Below are 22,457 nucleotides of genomic sequence, written 5' to 3'. Positions count from 1 at the left end.
ACACCCAAAGTGCTTTACAGATTTAATGGGGAGTCAGTTCAGCCACAACCACAGTGTAACAATAGCCATTCTTCACCAGGACACTCATCACAGACGTGATGAAAAGGGCAGGAGAGAATTCACCAGTTTGATATAGAGGATGATTTGGAGGCCAGATTTGAAAGGGTCACAGAGGCTAATTTAACCAGGACATTGGGGTACTACCCCTACTCTTCCAAAGGATGCCCAGGGATCTCTTATGACCTCAGACTGTCAAGACCTTTGTTTTACATCCCATCTGGTGGACAGTATCATTTTTACAGTACACTGTCCCCATCACTGCACTGGGGTCCACACTGACCACAGGACAGGCTTCCCTGTTGGCCACACCAACACCTCTTCCAGCAGCAGCCCACTTTCATAGTTGGTCTCCCATCCATGTACTGGGCAGGCACCAAACCTGCTTAGCTTCAGAAGGTTTACTTGGTCTGAACCACAGGTGGTATGGCTGCTGACAGGCTAAAATGGACTGACTGACCCCAGACCAGGGAGCCCTATTGCAAAAAATAATGTAAGGGAATTCAGTATAATAGCTATGTAAGTAAACGGTTAGTGAGACATAACAATATAACAGAACAGACCTCCACATCTACAATTAGTAATTTGTTGTTAAAACGCTTGTCAGTGCAAGCTTGACATTTATTGGAAGGTTGCTGGTTCAAATCCCACGGTTGGCATTGTGATTTTACTTCTGTGCCCTTTAGCAAGGGCTATAACCCCAATTACTCCAGGGACTGGCTGACACTGCATTCTCAGTTATACATCACTTTGGGTAAAAGTGTTCACTATATAAATATATATTTTTAAAAGAGTCTAGTAATGTAGCCAATAATTAAGCCAATAAGACAAGCAGTCACATGTCTACTGTAAGGGTTAGCAGCCGATGATCAGTGATTACTAACTGGATGAATGAATATTGCTAAGGCCTATTAAAACAATCCTGATAGCCTTCCATATCTTAGTAATTTTAAATATCTTTTACTGTGTGAAAAGTATGTCCTGTTCTCTCTTTAACAGAAAAACACATTGATTATAATGATACTGAAAATATCGTTTTGGTTTAACTGACATTAAAAAATAACAATTAAACAATGGTTTGCAGCCCACACCCATATGCATAAAATATGTGGGGTCTATAGGAAGGAAATGGCCGTGTACAGCATATGTAAAACAATCTACCAAATGTGATTTTTTTTTCGCACTTGCTTTAATTACGATCTAATTTTAGCATTTCGATATCTTGGTATACTAAATTTGCTAGTGAGGCAGTTGTCGCATGCATAAATAAACTGCATATGTTAAATCGTACGGCTATAAATTCACCACGAGCTCAGATCCCCAGACGCCTGCTCTAGCTACCCGCATGGCGAGGCGACGTAAAAAAGGGGCGGTCCCTGCTTTAGGTGGGCGGGACCGGGCACATCACGTGAGATACCTTCTAAGTGGCGCCGGTTGAGCCGGCGCACTTCTCTTTTTCCTTCCTCTGAGCTTGCCGGTAGGAATTTTCCGTAATCCGTCTTGCCCTTATTTCCAATTAATCTAAATTAATCTAAGCGAAGATAATGGCCACTGTAAGGGCGCTGAGGAAGTTCTGCCAAAAATCGCGACAGCAAGTGTGCAGCTTTCATTTGTCCGTGTTAAGGTGAGTACTTGCGAATCTGCTTTATCGCCAGTTTAAACGATGCTAGACGCGAAGTACTTTTGGCTTGTAGCTGATTAGCCAGCTCGATCGTATTCTGAATGAACGAAAACCGAAACGTCCGCTTGCGTAAATATTAATCCCGTTTAATGTTATGTAACGTTAAATTCATTTGGGTTGGGGGTTCGCGCACTGCGCCCCCTTCAGGCAGCACGCTGCATTCGGGTCGCGGATGATGAAATCAATGGAGAGCCTTGCGTGGTGCGGGTCGCCTGTGCTGCGTTTGAGGTTTCCATTCATAATACGGAGTTTCCCGCACCGCTGTCGTCTGAAAGGCACTGTGACTTGACTACTCCGTCACCTTGCATTTTGGATGCCTGTTCTTCAGTAGTGCTAATCGACCTTCATAAATTGGGAATACGTTTAACGGCCTGCACAAATGTCTAGCACCCCCTGCAATTCGCTGCTCATTAAAATAGAAACAACGTGGAAAAGTACGGACTGACACCGCTTCAACTTAAAGTGCCGGGAGTGTTCCTCTGCTTATGGATGCATGGGGTTATAACGAACTAAATACAGATGGTTAATTTTAGATATTACATAGTATGACATGTAAAAATGTCAAATCTAAAGCACTGACAGAAAAAGTGCACAGGCTAAAGAATAGACTAGTTCCCACACAGACTCTGACGCTATAAATCTGTTCTATAAACTATTTTTTTTAGTTATGCACGTCTTACGGATGGAGAGAAAAAGTGAAAAATGATAGTTTAATTCAACATCTAAGCAGGGTATTGTATCATTATATCTGCTCTAACCAAAGGCAGTGAGCATTATTAATGTTCTTATTTTTTTAAATGGAGGTATTTGATTGTGCTTTTCACTATACCATGAACTAGATGACGACACAATAGGGTGTAAATTTAAATTATTGTGTATCTAAGACGTAAAAAGTGAAATGACCTCCAATATTGCTGTTAGGTCAGTAATTCACCCCAACCAGCAGACAGCTGCTGTATGCTGAATAACTACAGTTTACAGCAACTGCAACCTGCAGTGGAACCGTGAGCGACTTGCCATCCACCACATTACCCCACTAGAGAGACGTATCCTGTTGCTATGGTGCTGTTAATGGCGTCAGGACCCTGCAGCTGAGGTTTTCTGCGTTTTATCTCTCAGGCCTCCTGTTACCTACTTAGGTCAGGCCGTTAAGCGATGGGTAACCCTATATTTAGTTGCTCTCTGTGCTGTGAACTCTCCAGCCTCTATTCGTGGTCAGAATCGACACCTGATTGCACTTGGCTGTCAGCTCTGCAGCTGCCCCACACACCCTGCCTTCCAGCTGAATGGTTTAATGGTCACGAGGACGTTTAACACCAAACAAGGCCGCTCATGGCTTAAATTACCCATGTCTTAGCATTCGGCTGCAGTTTCAGCTGATTTAATTCAACTGATTCAACCCAATTGATTTATTTTTCACGTGTGATCCTGTTGGCTGTGAGTTTTGAGGTGTGTGAAGATCCTGACCATCACACAGGCCTGTCAGTGACTTTAGACTTTTATCAGATTCATGATTCATTTTTTTTGCCCATGTATGGTATCGTTTTGTGCCGATTACCAAAACGTAGGAGAATGACTGTGAGCCACGCCCAACTCCCCCATACAGGCAGGAGGCGGTGGTGATATCTGGCAGGAAGCTAGCCAAGCAGATCCGGGAGGAGGCCCGCCTCGATGTTGAACAGTGGGTCTCCTCTGGCAACCGACGACCCCATCTGAGCGTGATCCTGGTGGGCGACAATCCAGCGAGCCATTCCTACGTCCTCAACAAGACCCGGGCCGCCGCGGATGTCGGTATGTGTTTCCCCCACATTCTGGTGATCTGATATCTCTTTTGATTATGATCATGTTATGGGGGGTTAATTAAGGGCATAGCAGATCAACCTACTTTAAGCCAGTGTATGATATCTGAGAACAAATATGATGGGAATCTCTGTTAAAAAGTCATCATGTATATTTTTTTGTTTACTTTTACTAGGAAGTGTTATGAAATCAGACTGGGGGGGATATGAATCACTTCCTGGAATACCTGTGTGTTACTGGCATGGCCAAATGCAGATTACCTCATACCAGCTGTACTTGACTGACTTAAAAAAGGTGCATTGAGGTGGAACCTTGAGATAAAACATAATGTTCATGAGAAAGATGCAGATCTTCACCTCGTGCCAGATCCCTTAAATGTCACATGAATGTTTTCCAGCTGTTCCTTCCATTGAAATCAACCAGTGCGATAAAAAAAAAAAAAAAAAAGTTTGCATCGTAAGGTGCTTCTACTTTGTAATAATTAGAATTCTTAATCTCCATCTTTCCCAACTAACTCTGTACATTTTAATAACTAATAAAATGTTTGGAATGTATTAATTTATATTACCAAATGAGTGCAATGATTAGTCAAATAAGTTAAGAACATTTGAGTAAGCTGAACAAACAATCTTTTGTTCTATAGGAATTAATGAACCTAGAAGGTTGTAGTTCCTCCTGTGGGAAAGCTAATTGGCAAGAGAAGCTTTATAATGTTGGTCTGATTGGCACAGCGCGATACATTGGCAAAAGTGACTAATACATTTTATGCCAAGGAAGCCTTGTTGGCTTTTTTTGTTTTTTTTAGATTACAATGGGGATTTTCCCCATAAAAGATCCTTATCCTTAACGAGTTGAGACTCTTGTTAATGCGTCTGTCTTTCCTTCCCACCCCTAGGAATCAGCAGTGAGACCATCTTGAAGCCCTCCTCTATCTGTGAGGAAGAGCTTATGGAGCTGATCCACAAACTCAACACCGACCACAGAGTTGACGGCCTGCTCGTCCAGCTGCCGCTGCCAGGTTGGTGCAAATAATGGCCTGCATTCGGGTCTATTGATGTTTCTCAGACCAGTATATGGGGGGCCCTCAACAATCCAAATGGACTGTAGGGCTGGGAGTGAGCTGATGAACCGCGTGGACCGTCTGGGTGTCTCCAAGGACCGGCCTGAGAAACACTTGATAAGTACTTATGTAATGTTGCCAAAAGATGCAACAAGCAGATCTTTTCAGATAAGGACCTAAAAATGTTACACTGGCCAAACCTGTAGCCTTTTTTCCCACCTAGCTACTCAAAGACCTATATTCTATTTAAGCAGGTAAATAAACAAGGAAAGAAGTGAATAAATGACCAAAGCTGATAACTCTCCGTCTCCCCCTGTCAGAGCACATCGATGAGCGGTGTGTGTGCAACGCCGTCTCCCCCGAGAAAGACGTGGATGGCTTCCACGTGGTCAATGTAGGCCGCATGTGCCTGGACCAGTCCAGCATGCTTCCCGCCACACCTTGGGGTGTGTGGGAGATCATCAAGCGAACTGGTGAGCGCTTTGGTGGAGGACACGCCGGGGCCTGCCCCGGGCAGACGCTTCTGCTTCCAGGTGCCCGACGATCCTGACGCTTGGTCTCTCCCTTCCTCCCCCTTTCCAGGTATTCCCACGCTGGGGAAGAACGTCGTTGTTGCAGGCCGCTCCAAAAACGTGGGCATGCCCATTGCCATGTTGCTGCACACGGACGGCCGTCACGAGAGGCCTGGAGGTAAGCGGGGTGCTCACAGGGCTGGGGGGTCACTGCATGGTTGCGATTGGGAAATAGCCCCCTTGTTTGGGCAGATGTAACCAAGCAGGGCAGGAAAGAATTCTTTTAACTAAAAATGGATAATTTTATGAAACTGGGGACGCTGTTTATTGGCTCCTGTTGAAGAACAGTGACCTTTGACCTCTAAGCCTTTCCTCTTTTTTTTTTTTTCTCTTTCTATTCAATGCTGAACAGGTGACGCTACGGTCACCATCTCGCACCGCTATACTCCCAAAGAGCAGCTTCGTCAGCACACCCAGATCGCTGATATCGTCGTCGCGGCTGCGGGTACGAGACAGCAGATCCTTCTTTTTCTTCCTTCGTTCCCTTTTTGCGTTTTCGAAATATCTAACTTTTTTGTTTACCTCTTCCTTTTAGGGATTCCCAACCTCATCACAGCAGACATGATCAAGGAGGGTGCAGCAGTCATTGACGTTGGCATCAACAGAGTACACGACCCCCTGACGGGCAAAAACAAACTAGTGGGGGACGTTGACTTTGAAGGTGAGGGACACTGACGGTATTCTGGGTGAATAATGTTAACGGTTTAATTTTACTCGGAAATAAATGTATCGCCACTGTCTATGTCGTGCCCTCCCCCCAGTCCAAACTAACTCTGTTATCTCTGCTTACCAGGAGTGCGCAAGAAGGCGAGTTATATCACACCGGTGCCTGGAGGGGTGGGGCCCATGACTGTAGCCATGCTCATGAAGAACACTATCAAGGCAGCTAAGAACCTTCTCCTGACCCCCCCAGAGCGAATCCATTTGATGGCTTCCTCCTAACAGAACCCCGCCTTGCACAGGAAAAAGGATGAAAAAAAAACACACATTCCAAAGCGTGGTGCCCTGAACAGCTTGGGACGCGGGACGCCTGTGTACCTCATCAAAGTCATTACACACTCCACCATTCAGCTTTTTGTTACTATTAGTTGTCAGCTGTTACACAGCCTGCTCATGCTGGTGAAATATTTATTTTGTACTTTAGCTGTTGGGGTGCTTACATTTATTTATTCTTCATGTATTTTAATGTACAAGTAGCAGAAGTGAAATGGGGGTGCACAGCCTGTCTGTAGATGCACTTTTTTTGAAGCTCGCAGTCTTTCTCTGGACCCCAACCACAGGTCCTTACTTCGTTGGAAGTGGGGTAACCATGGAAATGGTGATTCGGAGGATCGTGGGTGATGCATGCTAGGTGAGACATGCAAGGAATACTTGACATTTTGCCAAACAATTTTAAGGTTGGTATTAATATGTGCGGCAGAGATTTACACAGAAGTTTTCCACTTCGTGCATATTCTGGTGTGTGTTGTTCTGTCAATAACCCCCGCCCTCCCCAAACTCAAGGAAGAGTTTTCTAAAACTCATTAAGACATATGTATACCAGTAAACAAAAAGCTTTGTTTACAGAGCTGAATAAACTATTTACATACAGTTTAATAAAACAGAGTTTATTGGGGAGCTGTGTTTGTGTATTTTTTAAATAGTGAGATGATATGGATGCTTTTCATAAATGAGACCAACCAGAACATCTAAGCTGCCCTAGACATTGGATGAAACCGTAGTTTTTGCTTGAATTCATTTTTATACATCTGATCTGTAGCTTTTGTGAAATGCTTTGTTTAAACTAATATTTAGATATCATGAAGATATCAAAATAATCAAGCATGGCCTTCCTTTGTGCTTTTTTTTTGTCATGGGTCATTTACCACCACATGCACAGACCCTGACCATCCAACTAAGAGCCATTTCATTTGCCTACATTTTGGGAGTAGTTACTTGAAGTTTTTATTTATTTATACACACATACACACACACTAAGGAGGGTGCTGCAGTCATCAACGTTGGTACCAGCAGAGTCCACGACCCTATATATAAACAAACAACTGAAACCCTTTGTGGAAGTCTACACTTAACTCTCAGAACTTACCTGGTCATCCCTAAATGACTGGTGTTAACAATAATGCTGTTGTAGCTGTGGGATGTCTAAGCTACACGCACAGAGAGCAAGTGATGACAGAGTAGAGGCTATTTGCTCATAGCATCACCACATAACAAGATTAAGGGGACAAAAAGACTAACAACCCTAAACACCTGCCAATCAAATAGAAGTCAGCAGGCCTAGGAATACGGTGACAACCTGCATGGCTTAAAAGGAGGACACCAGTTTGCAAAAAGGGGCACTGCGGTTTAAATGGGAGGACACCAGTGTGCAAAAAGGAGCACTGCGGTTTAAAAGGGAGGACACCAGTGTGCAAAAAGGAGCACTGCGGTTTAAAAGGGAGGACACCAGTGTGCAAAAAGGAGCACTGCGGTTTAAAAGGGAGGATACTAGTTTGCAAAAAGGAGTACTGCGGTTTAAAAGGGAGGACACCAGTTTGAAAAAAGGAGCACTGCGATTTAAAAGAGAGGACAAGGGGCCTAAAAGGAGGAAACCCAACAGAGTCAGGATAGACTGGAATCCCTGGATGTAATCTGAACCTGTGGTTACCCTACCTAGGAACCACATTGAGAGCCCTCTCCAAATTTCAAGGACCTAAATTCTCAAAATCACATACTTATTGGTACAAGCATTTCCTGCAGATAGGTTTGGCTATGTGCTTCAAGGCAATGTCGCCAGTAACCAACCTTTAATACATATTGTATATATTTTTTATCCCTTTATATTCCATTCAGATATTTTGCTCCACAAAGATAGTCCCCCATTTTCTACATTAAATGTCCTTTAAATATGGAAAAATCACTGAATTACTGTGGTAAAATAATACAATAATTTCCTTTTAAATGAGGAAATCGATACTCTTGTCAAAATAATAAATAATATAATTCCATCCATTCCATTCATATTTGTTTCCACATGAAGACATTCAGGTATATGGGAATATTTTGCTGAGAGTCCACGTCGTATCCGGAGGAAATTCACGGTGACACTTCCGGCTTCGTAGTATAATAATATATCGTCGCAGGTTGGGTGAGTGCTTAAATTTATGCAATTATCCGCAACCACGTTATATTTGCAGCCCCATACAATCAGTAAATGTCTTCGTGTTTAATTTCTATTTTCTGCGTTCATATTTGCTCGTTAGGTTGGATAGCCGAATAGCTGTTCTGTGTGAATGTGCGGGGGTAGTTGGTCGTTTCATCTAGCGCACTTTGCTGCATTTAAGAATATTGTTTTTCCCGAAGACTTTACATAGCTGACCATAACCTGTACCACGAGTAAGTGTCATGTCTTATTTATGTTTTCACTTAAGTTTCAGTTGCTTTGTTTGGATGCTATGATGACGTGGTGCTGAATGAATTATGTGAAAAAGCAGAAACTTTTCTTCTGAAATGTAACCAGTTACTCTAAATTAGTTTGGTAGTCGATCAGTCCGTTTCTTAGTTTCAATCAAGTAAGTTGTATTATGATATTGCAGTAATTCGGATGTAATCTAACCGATGTTTTGTAAAGTTAAAAAATATATGGAAAAAAAAATAATGGGAATGTTCGATGCTCTTACCAGACTGCTGTAACGTCAGTAATGGGGCGTAGCAGGTCACCAGCAAAGCCCACTGGAAGGGACAAGAGCAGAGAGGGGAGAGAATCCAAACGAGAGAAGAAAAGACGGAGAAGCTCCTCTTCTTCCTCGTCATCGTCCTCTTCCTCCAGCAGAAGCCGCAGCTTAGACCGACAAAAGAAACGATCCCATTCCTCCAGCAAGAGCCAAGGTCAACTCATCCTCATATAACAATCTACAATCATTAACAAACTTGCTCAAAAAAGTGCCTTGAAATTAGTTTTAATCCACTCAGTGTCTGTCTCAAATTGGTCTAGCAAATGTGTGGGGTACACTCGGAGTCTGGAGTTTTTTTCTGGATTGGGTTTAAAATTATAGTAGCAAGATAATTCTATAAAGTTCGCTGGTAACTTCATTGTGTGAAAATGCTTAATTTTATTTATTTTTTATATATAATTATAAAATTTGGTTGGTAATTTCTGCCTGTTCCTGGTAATGGTAATACATGTTGCAAATTGGTCTTATATTTTAACTAGGATGTTAGCTTGTGTGTTAAAATCAACTTCAGAGAATTGCTTTTACAGTTTACCTTCACAGTTTAGCATTTAAAAAAAATATATTGTCCCCCATCCACCTTTTATAACAGCACATCTGGTGTAATATGAACCTGGAGCCTATAACAGAATGGTCAGGACAGAAGGTGCTAGATCATCTTTTATCGGGTAAAATTTTGGTTCATGTAGACATACACTATGGGGAATTTACATACACCAGTTAAAGTTTAAGCCAAATTTTTGTCATAAGGTGCTTTCACACCGAAGTTGCGGAACCTGGTCCCAGGTTACAAGTCCCTGGGCCATCATGACCGATAACTTCCATAGCTCCCAATCACTTGCGTGTATTGCTTTCACACCACACAACAGGAACTGGGACCTTTGCACTTAACAAGTATGGTCAACCAATCAGCAAGCTATCGCTGTAAGTGCTTCCCCAGGAGTTTGTGTTCGAATAAAAAGTACCTAGTCTGGAGTAGGGACTAAACAAGGGTTCTGGAACTGCCTCTGAGGGCCTACGGTTGTGCGAGTTCCTGCGGTATATACGTGACAAATGTTCCTAGTTCTGGTTATGGAAAAAAATGTGGAAAGCGCCTATAATGACCTCTTTTACCTGGTGACTTATGGCTGCTTTTATCTGCAGAAAAGAAGCGGGATAAGAAAAAGGCGAGGAGGAGGAGCTCTTCAACCTCTTCATCGGACTCCTCTTCATCATCATCATCATCTGACTCCAGTGATGAAGAAGCCAGAAAGAAGAGGAAGAGGAAGCTTAAGAAGATGAAGGCCCGGGAGAAAAAAAAGGAAAGAAAGGAAAGGAAGAAGCAGAAGAAGAAGATGAAAAAGCTGAGGAAGTTATCAGGGAAGGACACACCTTTGCTGCCCCTTGATCCCCAGACCCCCACCAATAAGCTGTCATGCTCCCTGGAGATGTGGCAGACTGAGGGTCCAGTGGAACATGGACCAGGTGAGGCTTTCCTTCAAACTGCCAGCAGGGTCAGGATCATCTCAAACACCAGCAAGGCTAAATATACCAATGCAGTGAAACGCAGCTTGTTAAAAGCAGCAGTTAAATGTGCATAAAAACAATGTACTTCCCTAAATGCTGCCTTTGCTCATACCAGGAGGTTAAATTTTGGATGAAATAGGGGTTGGGTTTTGTTTTGTCTTGCATGAGAGATTGCCAAACACAAGCATGAGTTTTTCCGAGGTTCTTAATGGTGGGTGCAGATAAGAATTGCTTGTTTTAGCAGAATAAATCTTGCAGTGTAGCCTTGGATGAGGGAATTGTATTACAGTAGGTGGGTTGGAGTCAGCTGAGTGATTACAGGCAAACCTGTTTGTGTCGACAGCCATGACTGACGAACAGAAAGCACGGCTCTCCACCAAACGGCCCCTCACCAAAGAGGAGTGGGAGGCTCAGCAGAGTGTTATTCGCAGGGTGGTGGACCCCGAAACCGGACGTACCAGGTAGGAAGGACTAGTGAATTGCTGTATTAAACCATAGTGTTTCACACAATCGATCATCCATCCATCCATCCATTTCCCAAACCGCTTATCCTACTGGGTCGCGGGGGGTCCGGAGCCTATCCCGGAAGCAATGGGCACGAGGCAGGGAACAACCCAGGATGGGGGGCCAGCCCATCGCAGGGCACACTCACACACCATTCACTCACGCATGCACTCCTATGGGCAATTTAGCAACTCCAATTAGCCTCAGCATGTTTTTGGACTGTGGGGGGAAACCGGAGTATCCGGAGGAAACCCCACGACGACATGGGGAGAACATGCAAACTCCACACACATGTAACCCAGGTGGAGACTCGAACCTGGGTTCCAGAGGTGTGAGGCAACAGTGCTAACCACTGCACCACCATGCCGCCCCTACAATCGATCAGCTGACTGGATTTATATGGTTTTAATGTACATAAATAGAGTGAATATGTGAAGATTTTCACAGCAGGCTTGTTTCTCTTGCACCGCAGGCTTGTGAGAGGTGAAGGGGAGATCCTGGAGGAGATTGTCAGCCGAGATAAGCACAAAGACATAAATAAGGTATGAGGTAGCCTGATTCGTAGGTAGTCCACACTCTTCCGGGGGGTAGGGGGCTCCGTTTCACTCCTGTCGCCTTCTGCATTCACAGCAGGCCACTAAGGGTGATGGCAGTGCCTTCCAGAGGAGGCTGGGGATCAACCGTTAGAGCAGCCTGCCAGTAGAGGCCCAGATCCTCCAAGGACAAGGAGCAGCGGTGCGTCTGCAGCTCCCCCTGTAGGCTGGTCCACGCTGTGGCTGTGTTTCATTTTTGATGCTCTTGGGCTTTTAGGTGGTCATTTCCATATTCAGCTGAATTAGTCCTGGTTGTGCTGCAGTCAGTGCATCGTTTTCAAAAGCATTGTTGGGCAGCTTGGCCACACATGTCCAAGGTTCTATGCATGCAATCTGCGTGTTCTCTTGCTGTCCATGTAGGTCTTCTCCAAAAAAAAAACAAGTGATTTTGATTGAACTGACATTCTGTGCAAGATATGCCCGGTCCCAGGAAGCCAGACCACCATAACACTGTACTGGATAAGTTATGGAAGCTGGATGGGTGCAAGTAATCCAAGCAGTTCTTCCCATGATAACTTTAGATGAGCATATGGTCTTACAGAGAGATATCTGAATATTTAAATACATTTTTATATTTTCCATACCAGTTTAAAAAAAGCCTCTCTATATTAGATGGTGTTTCCCGTAAGAAACAGTCCAGATTTCAGGGTTATCTGTCATTTCTTAATATTTATTTATACACTGTACATAAAACACGAAAGAATGAAAGAGCTGTCCAATTTTCTTTAGAATCCACATTGTCTACGACGTAATTGTACACAGAGCACTACCAGTTTTTGAAACGTTTGCACTAACAGCCAGGAAAGAGGAAAATATGAATGTGGGAAGTGATTACACACGAGCTCAGCCGAGTAAATCATTACCGTTACACTTTTTAAATAATCATGGGACATTACAATTGCTTTAAAAGCAGCAGACCCGTCATTTTGGATGTGTAATTAATTTTTTGTGTGTTTCACTGATGCCTGTAAAAAATTCCCTGTAAATTACCAATAAACAAGCCATTCTTAATTTCATCATTGTTTCAAGGGAAATCCAAACCAGCGGGAAAAAATTTGAAGTCCGGAACTTTGGGATTCTAAAAAGACATTTCAATTGACTGGGTGTGCAGAGAGATCCAGGAATATTTCCAAGACGGTACATATTTGTTATTGGACGAAATATACACTTTTTCATGATTTAGTAAACTGTGAATCACAGTCATAATGAAGTCGAGACTTTGATGATCCTGTGACTTTTCGTATATAAATATTACGTTACTACTAAGTTTGAATTTGTATCACCTGTGAAATCAGCAAGAAAAATACTCTGAAGCCATTTGCCTACAGGTAAATAGAAAATTCTGAAAAATATTTCTGTGATTTTTAATTTATTTTTTATATATTTTTTTTTAGAAAATTTGTGTACTGTATTTTGGGATAATAGTAAACATTGACGTCAGCTGGGTGTTGACAAGTGTTTCTGAGCTGGTTTGATGTTCTAGAGCTGTGATGGACTTCCTGTTGGACTTCCAATCCCATTTCCCCCAGTAGAGATAGTGGTTTTGGGACAGCAGGAAACACTCCTCCACACAGCTGGAACAACCTGCAGTAGGTGATCCACACTCTTGCCCACAACCATCTAAGTTGTGTTGTAAGAATCCACATCAAAAAAAGAATCTGTTTCTCTGAAGTGATTTGGATTTTTTCAAATCTCATGTTCTGGGATAGCGTGACATGGCCAGTAGTAGGTGGCTATTCTGTCTATTCTTAGCACCAAGACTGAAATGATCAGAAACCAGAAATATTTAAGGGTGGTGCTTCTCCAATGAAAACAATGTATAATGATCATGGCCTATAAATTGAATGATTGATGAACGGTACATATGCGACAAGGGCTGCTGTGGAGAATGCTGTCTGGGTGGCACGGTGTAGCTGTGGGCAGCCTCAGACCGTCAGGACTGGGCCCCCTGGCTCTGAGTTTGTGAGGGATTCTTATTCCGGCTTCTGCCGACTTTTCAAAGAGGCTGCGTTTGCATACTGTTCCCATAATGCGTGTGGGTGTCGGTCGCCTCCTGCCTTGCGCTGCCTGGCTTATGCTCCATGCCCACTGACCCCATGCACTTGATAAGCAGTCACGGGAGATGGATGGATAATTTCTACCCTCCATGTTTTCTCAGTGATGAATATTGTCAGCTCACATTCTACACTGATATACGAAAGGATCTGCACTGACATTTCAGTTGGAAATATCCTTTTAAAGGTAACTTTGTGAGAGTAAATATGATGAAGGCAGAAATTTTAGGGAGGAGCTTAAAATCTGACATGAATAGGGGATAGAAAGACTGTAAAAGTTAAAATGATGAAGGTGCATTGCAAAGAACTCATCTTGATCCTGTCACCTTTCCTTGTGTTTGGGCTCTGCTGTAGTCATAGTGGACTGGCCTGTTACACCTTTCAGGTATAAAATTTCTACAAAAGACAAACCCAACAGGTAAGGTCATGCAAGCAGGATGGCTGTATTTTATAAATGTACAGTTTTGTGCTGGGTATCGTTAAAACGTAAAGGACCCTTTTGTGCGAAACAGTTCCTGGAGGCATGCTGGGAATGAATTGCGTCATTCTCCACATGCCGGAAAGCCATGCAGCTATCAGACTGATGCTGCCCCCCCACCGTCCGGCACCCTGCCTACGTGGGTACAATCTGCCACTGCTGACCTTCGCTGGCATGCGCGGGGCGGACGGAAGGGTAGCGAGTATGAGAGACTGATTGTCAGTGCCATGATGCTCTGCGCAGTGGTGTCGCTATGGTGACCGGAATATTCGTTTGTTTAAGCGCAAAGATTATCATTGGTCCATAAAAACAATCTTGTACACATCTGAAACAAGAAAAAAAGCTACATCTTTAAATATAATAAACCTGAAGGATCCATAACCATATAAATCTGCATAAATAAATACTTCTCAGCTGTATATTCCTACTTTTCGTGACATTTACATAATCTTTACACTATCTACACTATGTTTATGTTTAATCAACTGCAAAGAGTCTGCAGTTTAAACTACTTCATGTGGCTCCATGCACCTCCATACCTCCATCACGGTGAAGACAAAGTGGAAGGCTGTATCCGAAATTTCCACATGGATGCTATGAGGCTCCAATGTCATAAGTATTCCAAAACCACCCAATAAGACCCTTCCAGTGTATGCATGAACGTAAATGGTAATACTGTGCAAAGCAAATGACCACAAACCTTATTTTCAGTTACCATCCACGATTATGCTAGAATATACCCTTAGAACTCGAATCGCTCTTTGCTTGGATCATAGGACTTTACATATATCCCTGTCACTCTTCTGCACTGACTGAGTGCGCTAAGGTTAAATCATGGACCTAGGGGTAAAAATTAAGCTACTTCTGTTATATTTTATACAAGCCTTCGTTATCCAAACTATACAAGCAAGTCTTTTGCCTCAATAGAGCAAAATAAGCATTCAAAGCTTAAGTTCCTGTACATTAAAAAGGAAATGTTGGATTCAGCCTGATCCACTTGGTATACATACATCTATTTCCTAATAAGGTATCTGTCCAATCCTGCTAGGGAAGAAATACACACAGAAGCAGACAACCTGTATAGGTAGTAAATAATAGCGGTCATGCACTACAAGATATCAATATGTAGCAACATGAAATGGTAACAAGATTCTCCACTATAAACTTAGTGCAAAAAAACAATGAGGTTATACAGTTGAGCTTCTACAGCTTCTTGAATGTGAGTTTGGCCATTGAATTGTTTTCAGTTCAGCTGTTGATAATAGTGTAGTTCCCTGGTTTGTCCAACAGGGGGGGCGCATGAGTGTCACCCAGAAGCACAGCCCTGTGAGGCTGAGCACCCAGAGTAGTCCATCTTCCCAGTGCCGCTGGCCTGCCCAGAAGACGCTGGAGCATGCTGCCTTTGACTTTTGTCCTCAAGACCACCTGCTGGAGACCTGAGTCTGTGGGACAGAGGGTCGTTCGTGTCGCTCACACCACCCCCACCCCAAAAAACACCTAAGCTGGGTTTATGCAGTCAAGATCCATGAGAAATCCCCGACACCTTTCCCCAGCCGAAGAATGGCACCCACATATCTGAGGAATGGGCACAGGGATGGGGTGGTGCTAGTGGCTGTCAATCATGAGGTTTACAAAGATCTTCATGCTATAAACATGCAGCTGCCATAGACCCCCAATCCACTGGTCCAGGCCACACTGCTGTGAAGCCACCATGAAAAACCACTGCTGCATTCAGACCTTGACTGATGAAGACTTTTCCCGGGAGGTATTGCATGTAGATCGGCAAGATAAAGGGATTGTTGCCTTATTACAAAGTATCATTTTTTTTATCTACAAGTCTTAAAGCAAAAGTCACATCTGCAAACATCTTAACTCGACTCAACTGTCCCTACATACATCAGGCATCCACTGTACACATTTTTTTAAGAGTTCCTTGTTTAATTGCTAAACTTCCTCAGTCACACTACAGTAAGGAGGAAGGGATAGTAGATACTGGGGGCGGGGGGAACTCACACCAAAATGTCGCCTTGTTCTCCCATCCGCACCCCCCACCTCCTGCCAAACTCTTGGTTTTTCTCCACGCTCTCAATGGTGGAGCGTCGGTTGCCCTTAAACCTGAGGCCCACTCCTACTTTCCGGTGTTAGGTTTCTCTTCCCAGCCTCTTGCTATTTCAGGTTTACCGATGCTTCACGCTTTTGCTTGCCTCGCAGGATGGTTTAATAGCACCATGTACATTTTTTATCTTTTTTTTTTAATTTTTTTTAATCGCTCTTAACCTACCCACTTTGCTGCCCTTTGACCCCAGGTGTAAGGGTGTGAGACGGCTGCCCCCAGATCTCCCTTCGCCCCTCCCTCTGTTCCTCATGTCCGTCGGTCACCCTCTCTGTTCTGTCCCCCCACCCCCTCCCTACTTGGGGCTCAGGGCCCCGGCCTCCTGCTTGGTGCTCCCGCTGCGGCCCCAGCAGCCAGCAGCGATGCTCATGCTACGCTGGGCACGCTCAGTGCGCTCCCGCTCACTCTCCGACTGACTCTGTGTGCGCTCGGGACGTCCATGGCCGCCCGGTGTCGGCCCACCGGCCGAGCCAGATGTCGGCTGGGAGGAGATGGTGCGCAGAAGGTGGTTTCGCTTACGCAGGAAGTCGCTGTTGGCGCCCAGGCCAAAGCTGCCCTTGCGGAGAACCATGCGGGCGCTGCTGGTCTTGGCCGGACGCGAGCGGTGGTTATACTCCAGCTGGGAGAGGTGAGCTGCGTAGCCATCAGTGATGAACTGCAGGGCATAGACGTTTAGCATGAACAATGACGTTATCTACACAACATGCAATCGAATATCAAAAACTGAAGCAACAAATGAAGCCAGGCAGTTATGGTGCTTAAGAAGGTTTCCAGAGTCTTTACTGGAAGTTAGTACAGGACTTACTGATCTCATGAAGAAGATTAAGTGAGACTGTAAAGTATTAAACTAAGAACAGGAATAGGGTGGAGCTGCATAGTTTAAGTAAGGCCAGGAGTCAGATACCTGACACTGGTGTTGCATCTTCTTAGTGGGACGGCCGACAATATAAATCTGAGATGGGGGCAGGCCTATGGAGGAGTAGACGGAGATGTCCTTGGTGGAGCCATACCCAGCAAAGATCTTCATGTGAGCCTGAGAGGAAGAACACAAGTGTCATGTGGACTGGTGTCCAAAGCTCTCTGACCGCAGGGAATGGTTTGTAGGGTGTTTCACTTCCTCTGTCATAGTCAGTAGTCAACGGTATCAGTGTCACAGGTTTTCCAGTCTAGGTGAAGCGGTGTCCTACATCATGTGACTGTGTGTGACAGTGCATGCTTTTCATTTTTGTGCCCTGAGCTTCTTGGGATTGACCTCCAACTGTGTTCTGGGTATTAAAGATGGATGCATGGGAAGCATGCTGACAGTGACTAATAAATAGAGTGCTGGAGTTTAGAGCAAGACGAGAGTCCATATGTCTACAAAGCAGAAAGTCATCTTGGTGATCAGCAGAAAGAATGGGTGACGTTTCTCTATAAAACCATCTTTCTTCTCTATTCGCATTTGAAACTTGTCACCGCCTTCTTCCAGATACTAATGGAGCCCATTCCAGAGGTGGAAAACTACAAATCCAGACCAAGATTTTGTTTCAACCAACAAGTTGAGTATAAAGAGTCGGTCATAGAGCACGCAGCTGGACCTGAACTTTCCACCTCGGCCCCATTCCCACCTTCTGTCCTGCCCCATGGACCTCCAACTCACCTCGCTGATTAAGGACTTCAGAAAGTTGGCTTTGTGCCTGAGAGGGTCGTGCACCAGGCCATCGCAGAAGGACACGATGCCATGTGGGAAGTTGTGCTGTGCCAGCCAGGCCACCACACGCTGCTTCTGCATGTCGGGGCGACCCGTCACGTAGATGATGAAGTAGCCCAGGTCTTGCCAGTGCCTGAGGGACACGGCAAAAGGTCTCAACATCTCTGTCCCAATGAGCAATTGGCTGGTGTCGACACAGATCAGCTGTAGATCACTCAGGGGATGGGGGGCTTACCTGACGACGTCCACTGCCCCGGCGCGCACCTTGGGGTCGCTGCCCATGATGGACACGCTGGCGGCAAAGGAGCCATCGATGCTGAACACCACAAACTCTGTCCCCCGTGGCAGCACAGTCAGGTAGCTGTCTGCGAAGGTGTGGTCACCCCTGAAACATTTAGCTTGGCGTGAGCTGAAGCCACTACAGGGATGAGCAATATGGTGATGTGTTACAGGTGTCACTTTTCTTTCCGTCAACTGTCCATCAAACTGCCAAAAAAGGCATTCAGAAACAATTTATAAATTCCAATTCTTGTTATAAAAAACAAACCAAGGACAAGGATGCCAGTAAATTTTGTATCGCAACTAACAAAAATTTATGACAGCCTTAAAATCCAGGGTGAATGAATGATTTTTTCCACAGTTCGCTTCCCATGTCCTTGTGAAAGCATCTAAAACAACTATGGAATGCCAAAAGTGTCACACCAGTATCTACCAGATTTACTGCACTTACCGCACTGTGTGTGACTGTGTGGCAAATGTGGGACATACACTATAGGGACAAAAGTATTGGGACACCTGGCCGTTGCACTTACAGGAACTTTTATGACATCCCATTATAAATCCATAGGCATCCATATGGAGTTGGTCCCCCCTTGGCAGCTATAACAACTGCCACTCTTCTGGGAGGGCTTTCCATTTAGTGTGTCTGTGGGAATTTTTGCCCATTCATCCAGAAGAGCATCTGTGAGGTCAGGCACTGATGTTGCACATGAAGGCCTGGTTTGGAGTCTCCATTCTAGTTCATCCCAAAGGTGGCTGATGGGATTTGAGGTCAGGGCTCTGTGTGGGCCAGTCAAGTTCTTCCACACCAAACTCAATCAACTATGTTTTTATGGACCTTGCTTTGTGTATTGGGGCACAGTCATGCTGGCAAAGAAATGGCCCTTCCCCAAACGGTTCCCACAAAGTTGGAAGCATAGAATTGTCCAAAATGTCTTGGTATGCTGAAGCATTATAGAGTTCCTTTCGCTGGAACTAAGGTGCCTAATCCCACCCCTGATAAACAACCCCATACCATTACCCCTCCTCCACCAAATTTTACAGTTGGCACAATGCAGTCAGGCAGGTAACGTTCTCCTGGCATCCGCCAAACCCAGAATCGTCCATCAGACTGACAGACAGAGAAGCGTGACTCGTCACTCCACAGAAAACGTTTGCATTGCAGTCCAATGGCAATGCTTCACACCACTCCATCCGACACATAACATTGCACTTGGTGATGTGAGGCTTGCATGCAGCTGCTCAGCCATAGAACGCCATTCCATGAAGCTCCTGGTGCAGTTTTTATGCTGAGGTTAATGCTAAAGGAAATCTGGAACTCTGCAGTTACTGAGTACATAGAGCACTGGTGACCTTTACACACGCTACACCTTAGCACTCTGCGACCCCACTCTGTTATTTTACGTGGTCTGCCACTTTGTGGCTGAGTTTCTGTTCCCAAACGCTTCCACTTTGCAATAATACAACAGCAGACCATGAAACATCTAGCAAGGAAGAAATTTCATAATCTGACTTATTGCAGAGGTGGCATCCTATGACAGTACCATGCTTGAATTCACTGAGCTCTTCAGAACAACTCATTCTTTCACAAATGCCTGTAAACCTGACTGCATGGCTAGGTGCTTGATTTTATGCTCCTGTGGCAATGGATCTGAATGAAACACCCGAATTCAGTGAATAAGAGGTGTGCCATAATACTTTTGTCCATGATGAACTGGCAAAACTGGCCGTTCCAATTTGTTATTCATTTTCTTTACAATTATGGTTTTGCTTGCTTATTAAATCCGTGTTTATAGACCCCTGTGCAGGGTGACCTTCGGCGTTAATTATTTATAACCTTAATTTCCCTGGCTGGAGCTTCTGTGTCCAACGGCTGGAGCAAGAGAGCAACAGATGCATGTTGACGCCAAATTGAAGGATGAGACTCCACACATCCCTACCTGACGACCATCTTGACAGGGTAGACCCCAATACCAAGGCGCTTGCTTTCAGGGATGACATAGCAGACGCGGCCGCTGCTATTGGTCAGCTCGGTGGCAAAATATACCCACTCCCCCGATGGAGGCTGGGTCATGATGTGGATGTCCACCTAGGGGACAGACATAATTAGTTACTTGAACGGTAAGCTCCATGAGACAGATAATTAGCTCATAGGGTTAACCCTATAAATCCAATGCAAAGAAAAGTCACAGAGCTCTTGCTATATCTCTGTGGGGTGACATCATCTTAGTGATCAGCTAACATTGGTTAAAAAAAAGCTATGCTACATGCCCAACAGAATAAAACAGCCTGGTTGCCTCTGGTGACCAACACATCACATAATGTGTCTCTTCCACAACTGCTATGCCTGCTTATTCAGATCAGAGGCTGCCTGACCTTTTGGAGAAGGTGCTGATCTGAGACCTGCAAACCCAGACCCATGCAGAAATGGGCCCACCTTCTCCCCGGTCAGGGTGACCATGTCGAGTGGCCCATACATGAAGCGCCCAGTCACCACCTGCTGGCCATCTTCTGTGAACACGGCATCATTCACCCTGTGGTTGGCTGTGACATTCTGCCCGAAATTGGAACAAAAAGAAGGTTATGACACACCTCCAGCTCTCTCCGGAGGCACACGCTACCTGTCTCACTGAGAAAACATTTGCTGCTGTAATTGCTGTACGAATTATCTTCACGCTAGTGCAGTTCTGCTTCATAGCCAGCAGCAACAGTAGACTTTGATTCAAATCCCAGGGCTAGAGGGGACACCCACCCTGATCTTGACGTGGGTCCGCTTCCTCAGCCACTTTTCACGCGGTTTGGAGGGGGTGAACTCTGACACCTCCTTGCCATCTAGCTCCAAGATGCTGGAATTCTCATGTCTCATGACCTGGAAGGGGGCAGAGAAACCCCGGTATAAAACAGCTCTACAGGAGTAGAGATCAAAGATGGATGGGAAGCCCCAAAGAGAGACACACTGGGCTCACCTGACGCAGCAGGAAGGAGACAACGTCAGTGGACTCCCAGTAGGAGGCGTGGAAGAGGTGGGGCAGTGCCACGGTGGGGAAGGCTGTGAGGGCATCGGGGCAGTACAGGGCAAAGTCTATGCGCTTGGTGCCCCACCAGCGGGCTGCGACTGAGGGGAAGAGGAAGGAGCACGTCAGTCGTGTCCCCCTACAGGCCACCGTCAACTCAAGACACTCTGGTATCGGGGCTGAAATTCATCAGCTCATTCATCACATTTGTACTTTCTGATTTAAAAAAGCCGCTTCTTGATGCAGCCATTTCGTAGACGACAGCAAGATCACAAAAGACCATCAGAGTCAAACATTTTGTTTTATGTTTACAAAGAGAAGATGATATTTACAGGTTCTCTATAAAGATGTAAGAATTGGGAGAGTAAAGCAGGTCTATTAGTGTAATAAAGGTTAGAAAGGTTTGTCATGATCAGGTTTTAGTTAGTGTAGAGAATCACATGAATCCGTTACATGAGTAGGATTGTCCCTGAAGTAGGATTGTCCACTGATATTGCTGGATAAAAATTCACTTGCATCAATGTTATGAAGCAGAGGACAGCTGCACACATCCACTTCCTCAATGCAGGTTATTATAAGATAATAAATGTGAAATACAAGATATCATAAGAAAATCCCCTCAGCCAATCAGATGCAGGTACAGCAGAGGAGGGATAAGTGACCGAAAGGCCCTGGAAGACAAAGAAAGGCGTTGAGGAGCTCTAAGTAACTGCGGGTGGGGGGGCGGGGGGGGGAGGCACTATGAGCTAGAAAGGACCAGCACTAGTGCTCCTCTAAGGAGACGGCACAATGGCCCCACCCCCAGAATACCTTTCTCAGGGTCCAGCTGAGTGGCCAGCGGGACCGAATCAGAGGGCCTACTGGCGCTCTGACTGGAGGAGCTCGTGGAGCTCCTGTCTACCTGCTCCACAGGGCCGCAGTCTCTGGTCACATGTGGGCCCAGCCTCTTTCTAAAGGGCTTAGAGGAGGCCCTCCTCAGAGAGAATTTAGAGCGCGGGAGGGTGAGCTGCGATAGCAGCCTACGCTTTTTTGAATGGCTGTGTTGACATGCTATGAAAAGAAAGGAGAACCAAAGCGAATTAATAACATTTTTCTTTTAAATGAATGCTATTGAACAGGACTTGAAGTGTATGCACTTCTATGCATTATTTATATTTTTGGTATCATATCTTCCTATTTCAGAGAAGCACAAAAGCTGAAAATAGTTAAAAAAAATCTCCTCAGATACTAATGTTAAAAAAAGTAGTTTCACTTTAAGCAGACAGATACATCAATAACTCGGACACTATTGCTTATGTCAATTTAACCGCAAAACAAACTGGAAGAGACAAGTCAGTGATCCTGAG

At 44.8% G+C, this 22,457-nt stretch overlaps 3 protein-coding genes across 10 annotated transcripts in view; 2 read left to right on the top strand and 1 right to left on the bottom strand.

The window, feature by feature from the left end:
* Positions 1-1,455: 1,455 nt before the first annotated feature.
* On the top strand, positions 1,456-6,785 carry mthfd2 (methylenetetrahydrofolate dehydrogenase (NADP+ dependent) 2, methenyltetrahydrofolate cyclohydrolase). Its single transcript, XM_049002683.1, has 8 exons — positions 1,456-1,681; positions 3,345-3,529; positions 4,434-4,556; positions 4,919-5,071; positions 5,181-5,288; positions 5,523-5,615; positions 5,706-5,831; positions 5,964-6,785. Exons 1-8 carry the CDS (start codon positions 1,602-1,604, stop codon positions 6,110-6,112), a joined length of 1,017 nt encoding a protein of 338 aa, XP_048858640.1. The 5' UTR covers positions 1,456-1,601; the 3' UTR covers positions 6,113-6,785.
* Positions 6,786-8,191: 1,406 nt separating this feature from the next.
* Positions 8,192-12,499, top strand: arl6ip4 (ADP-ribosylation factor-like 6 interacting protein 4). Of its 3 annotated transcripts, XM_049005010.1 has the most exons (7): positions 8,223-8,297; positions 8,413-8,545; positions 8,833-9,037; positions 10,024-10,344; positions 10,730-10,847; positions 11,363-11,432; positions 11,521-12,499. In XM_049005010.1, exons 3-7 carry the CDS (start codon positions 8,851-8,853, stop codon positions 11,575-11,577), a joined length of 753 nt encoding a protein of 250 aa, XP_048860967.1. In that variant the 5' UTR covers positions 8,223-8,297; positions 8,413-8,545; positions 8,833-8,850; the 3' UTR covers positions 11,578-12,499. The 3 variants fall into 3 exon arrangements, with proteins under 3 accessions (XP_048860961.1, XP_048860967.1, XP_048860957.1); XM_049005004.1 differs by lacking the exon at positions 8,413-8,545 and having other exon boundaries at positions 8,192-8,297; XM_049005000.1 differs by lacking the exon at positions 8,223-8,297 and having other exon boundaries at positions 8,304-8,545.
* Positions 12,133-22,457, bottom strand: part of LOC125727901 (membrane-associated phosphatidylinositol transfer protein 2) — a 73,436-nt gene continuing 63,111 nt past the window's right edge. For 5 of the 6 annotated variants that reach the window (XM_049004901.1, XM_049004887.1, XM_049004892.1 and 2 more), the window contains 8 exons: positions 21,064-21,212; positions 20,850-20,966; positions 20,535-20,651; positions 20,038-20,186; positions 18,054-18,203; positions 17,768-17,951; positions 17,033-17,161; positions 12,133-16,783 (listed from right to left, as the gene is read on the bottom strand). In XM_049004901.1, the coding sequence (XP_048860858.1) occupies positions 16,424-16,783; positions 17,033-17,161; positions 17,768-17,951; positions 18,054-18,203; positions 20,038-20,186; positions 20,535-20,651; positions 20,850-20,966; positions 21,064-21,212 (1,355 nt within the window). In that variant the 3' untranslated portion in view covers positions 12,133-16,423. Of the gene's footprint in view, positions 16,784-17,032; positions 17,162-17,767; positions 17,952-18,053; positions 18,204-20,037; positions 20,187-20,534; positions 20,652-20,849; positions 20,967-21,063; positions 21,213-21,921; positions 22,162-22,457 lie in introns of all 6 variants that reach the window. The other variant, XM_049004928.1, reaches the window with a different exon arrangement.

The sequence above is a fragment of the Brienomyrus brachyistius genome, chromosome 2 (assembly GCF_023856365.1).
Source record: "Brienomyrus brachyistius isolate T26 chromosome 2, BBRACH_0.4, whole genome shotgun sequence".
Lineage (NCBI taxonomy): Eukaryota > Metazoa > Chordata > Actinopteri > Osteoglossiformes > Mormyridae > Brienomyrus > Brienomyrus brachyistius.
This window is presented reverse-complemented; position numbering and strand designations above follow the sequence as displayed.

Coding starts and splice junctions, on each gene's coding strand:
- mthfd2 (XM_049002683.1), top strand. CDS start 1,602: ATGGCCACTGTAAGGGCGCTGAGGAAGTTCTGCCAAAAATCGCGACAG. Junction 4,557..4,918: donor CGTCCAGCTGCCGCTGCCAG/GTTGGTGCAAAT, acceptor TCCCCCTGTCAG/AGCACATCGATGAGCGGTGT. Junction 5,616..5,705: donor TATCGTCGTCGCGGCTGCGG/GTACGAGACAGC, acceptor TCTTCCTTTTAG/GGATTCCCAACCTCATCACA.
- arl6ip4 (XM_049005004.1), top strand. CDS start 8,851: ATGGGGCGTAGCAGGTCACCAGCAAAGCCCACTGGAAGGGACAAGAGC. Junction 10,848..11,362: donor CCCGAAACCGGACGTACCAG/GTAGGAAGGACT, acceptor CTTGCACCGCAG/GCTTGTGAGAGGTGAAGGGG. Junction 11,433..11,520: donor AGCACAAAGACATAAATAAG/GTATGAGGTAGC, acceptor CTGCATTCACAG/CAGGCCACTAAGGGTGATGG.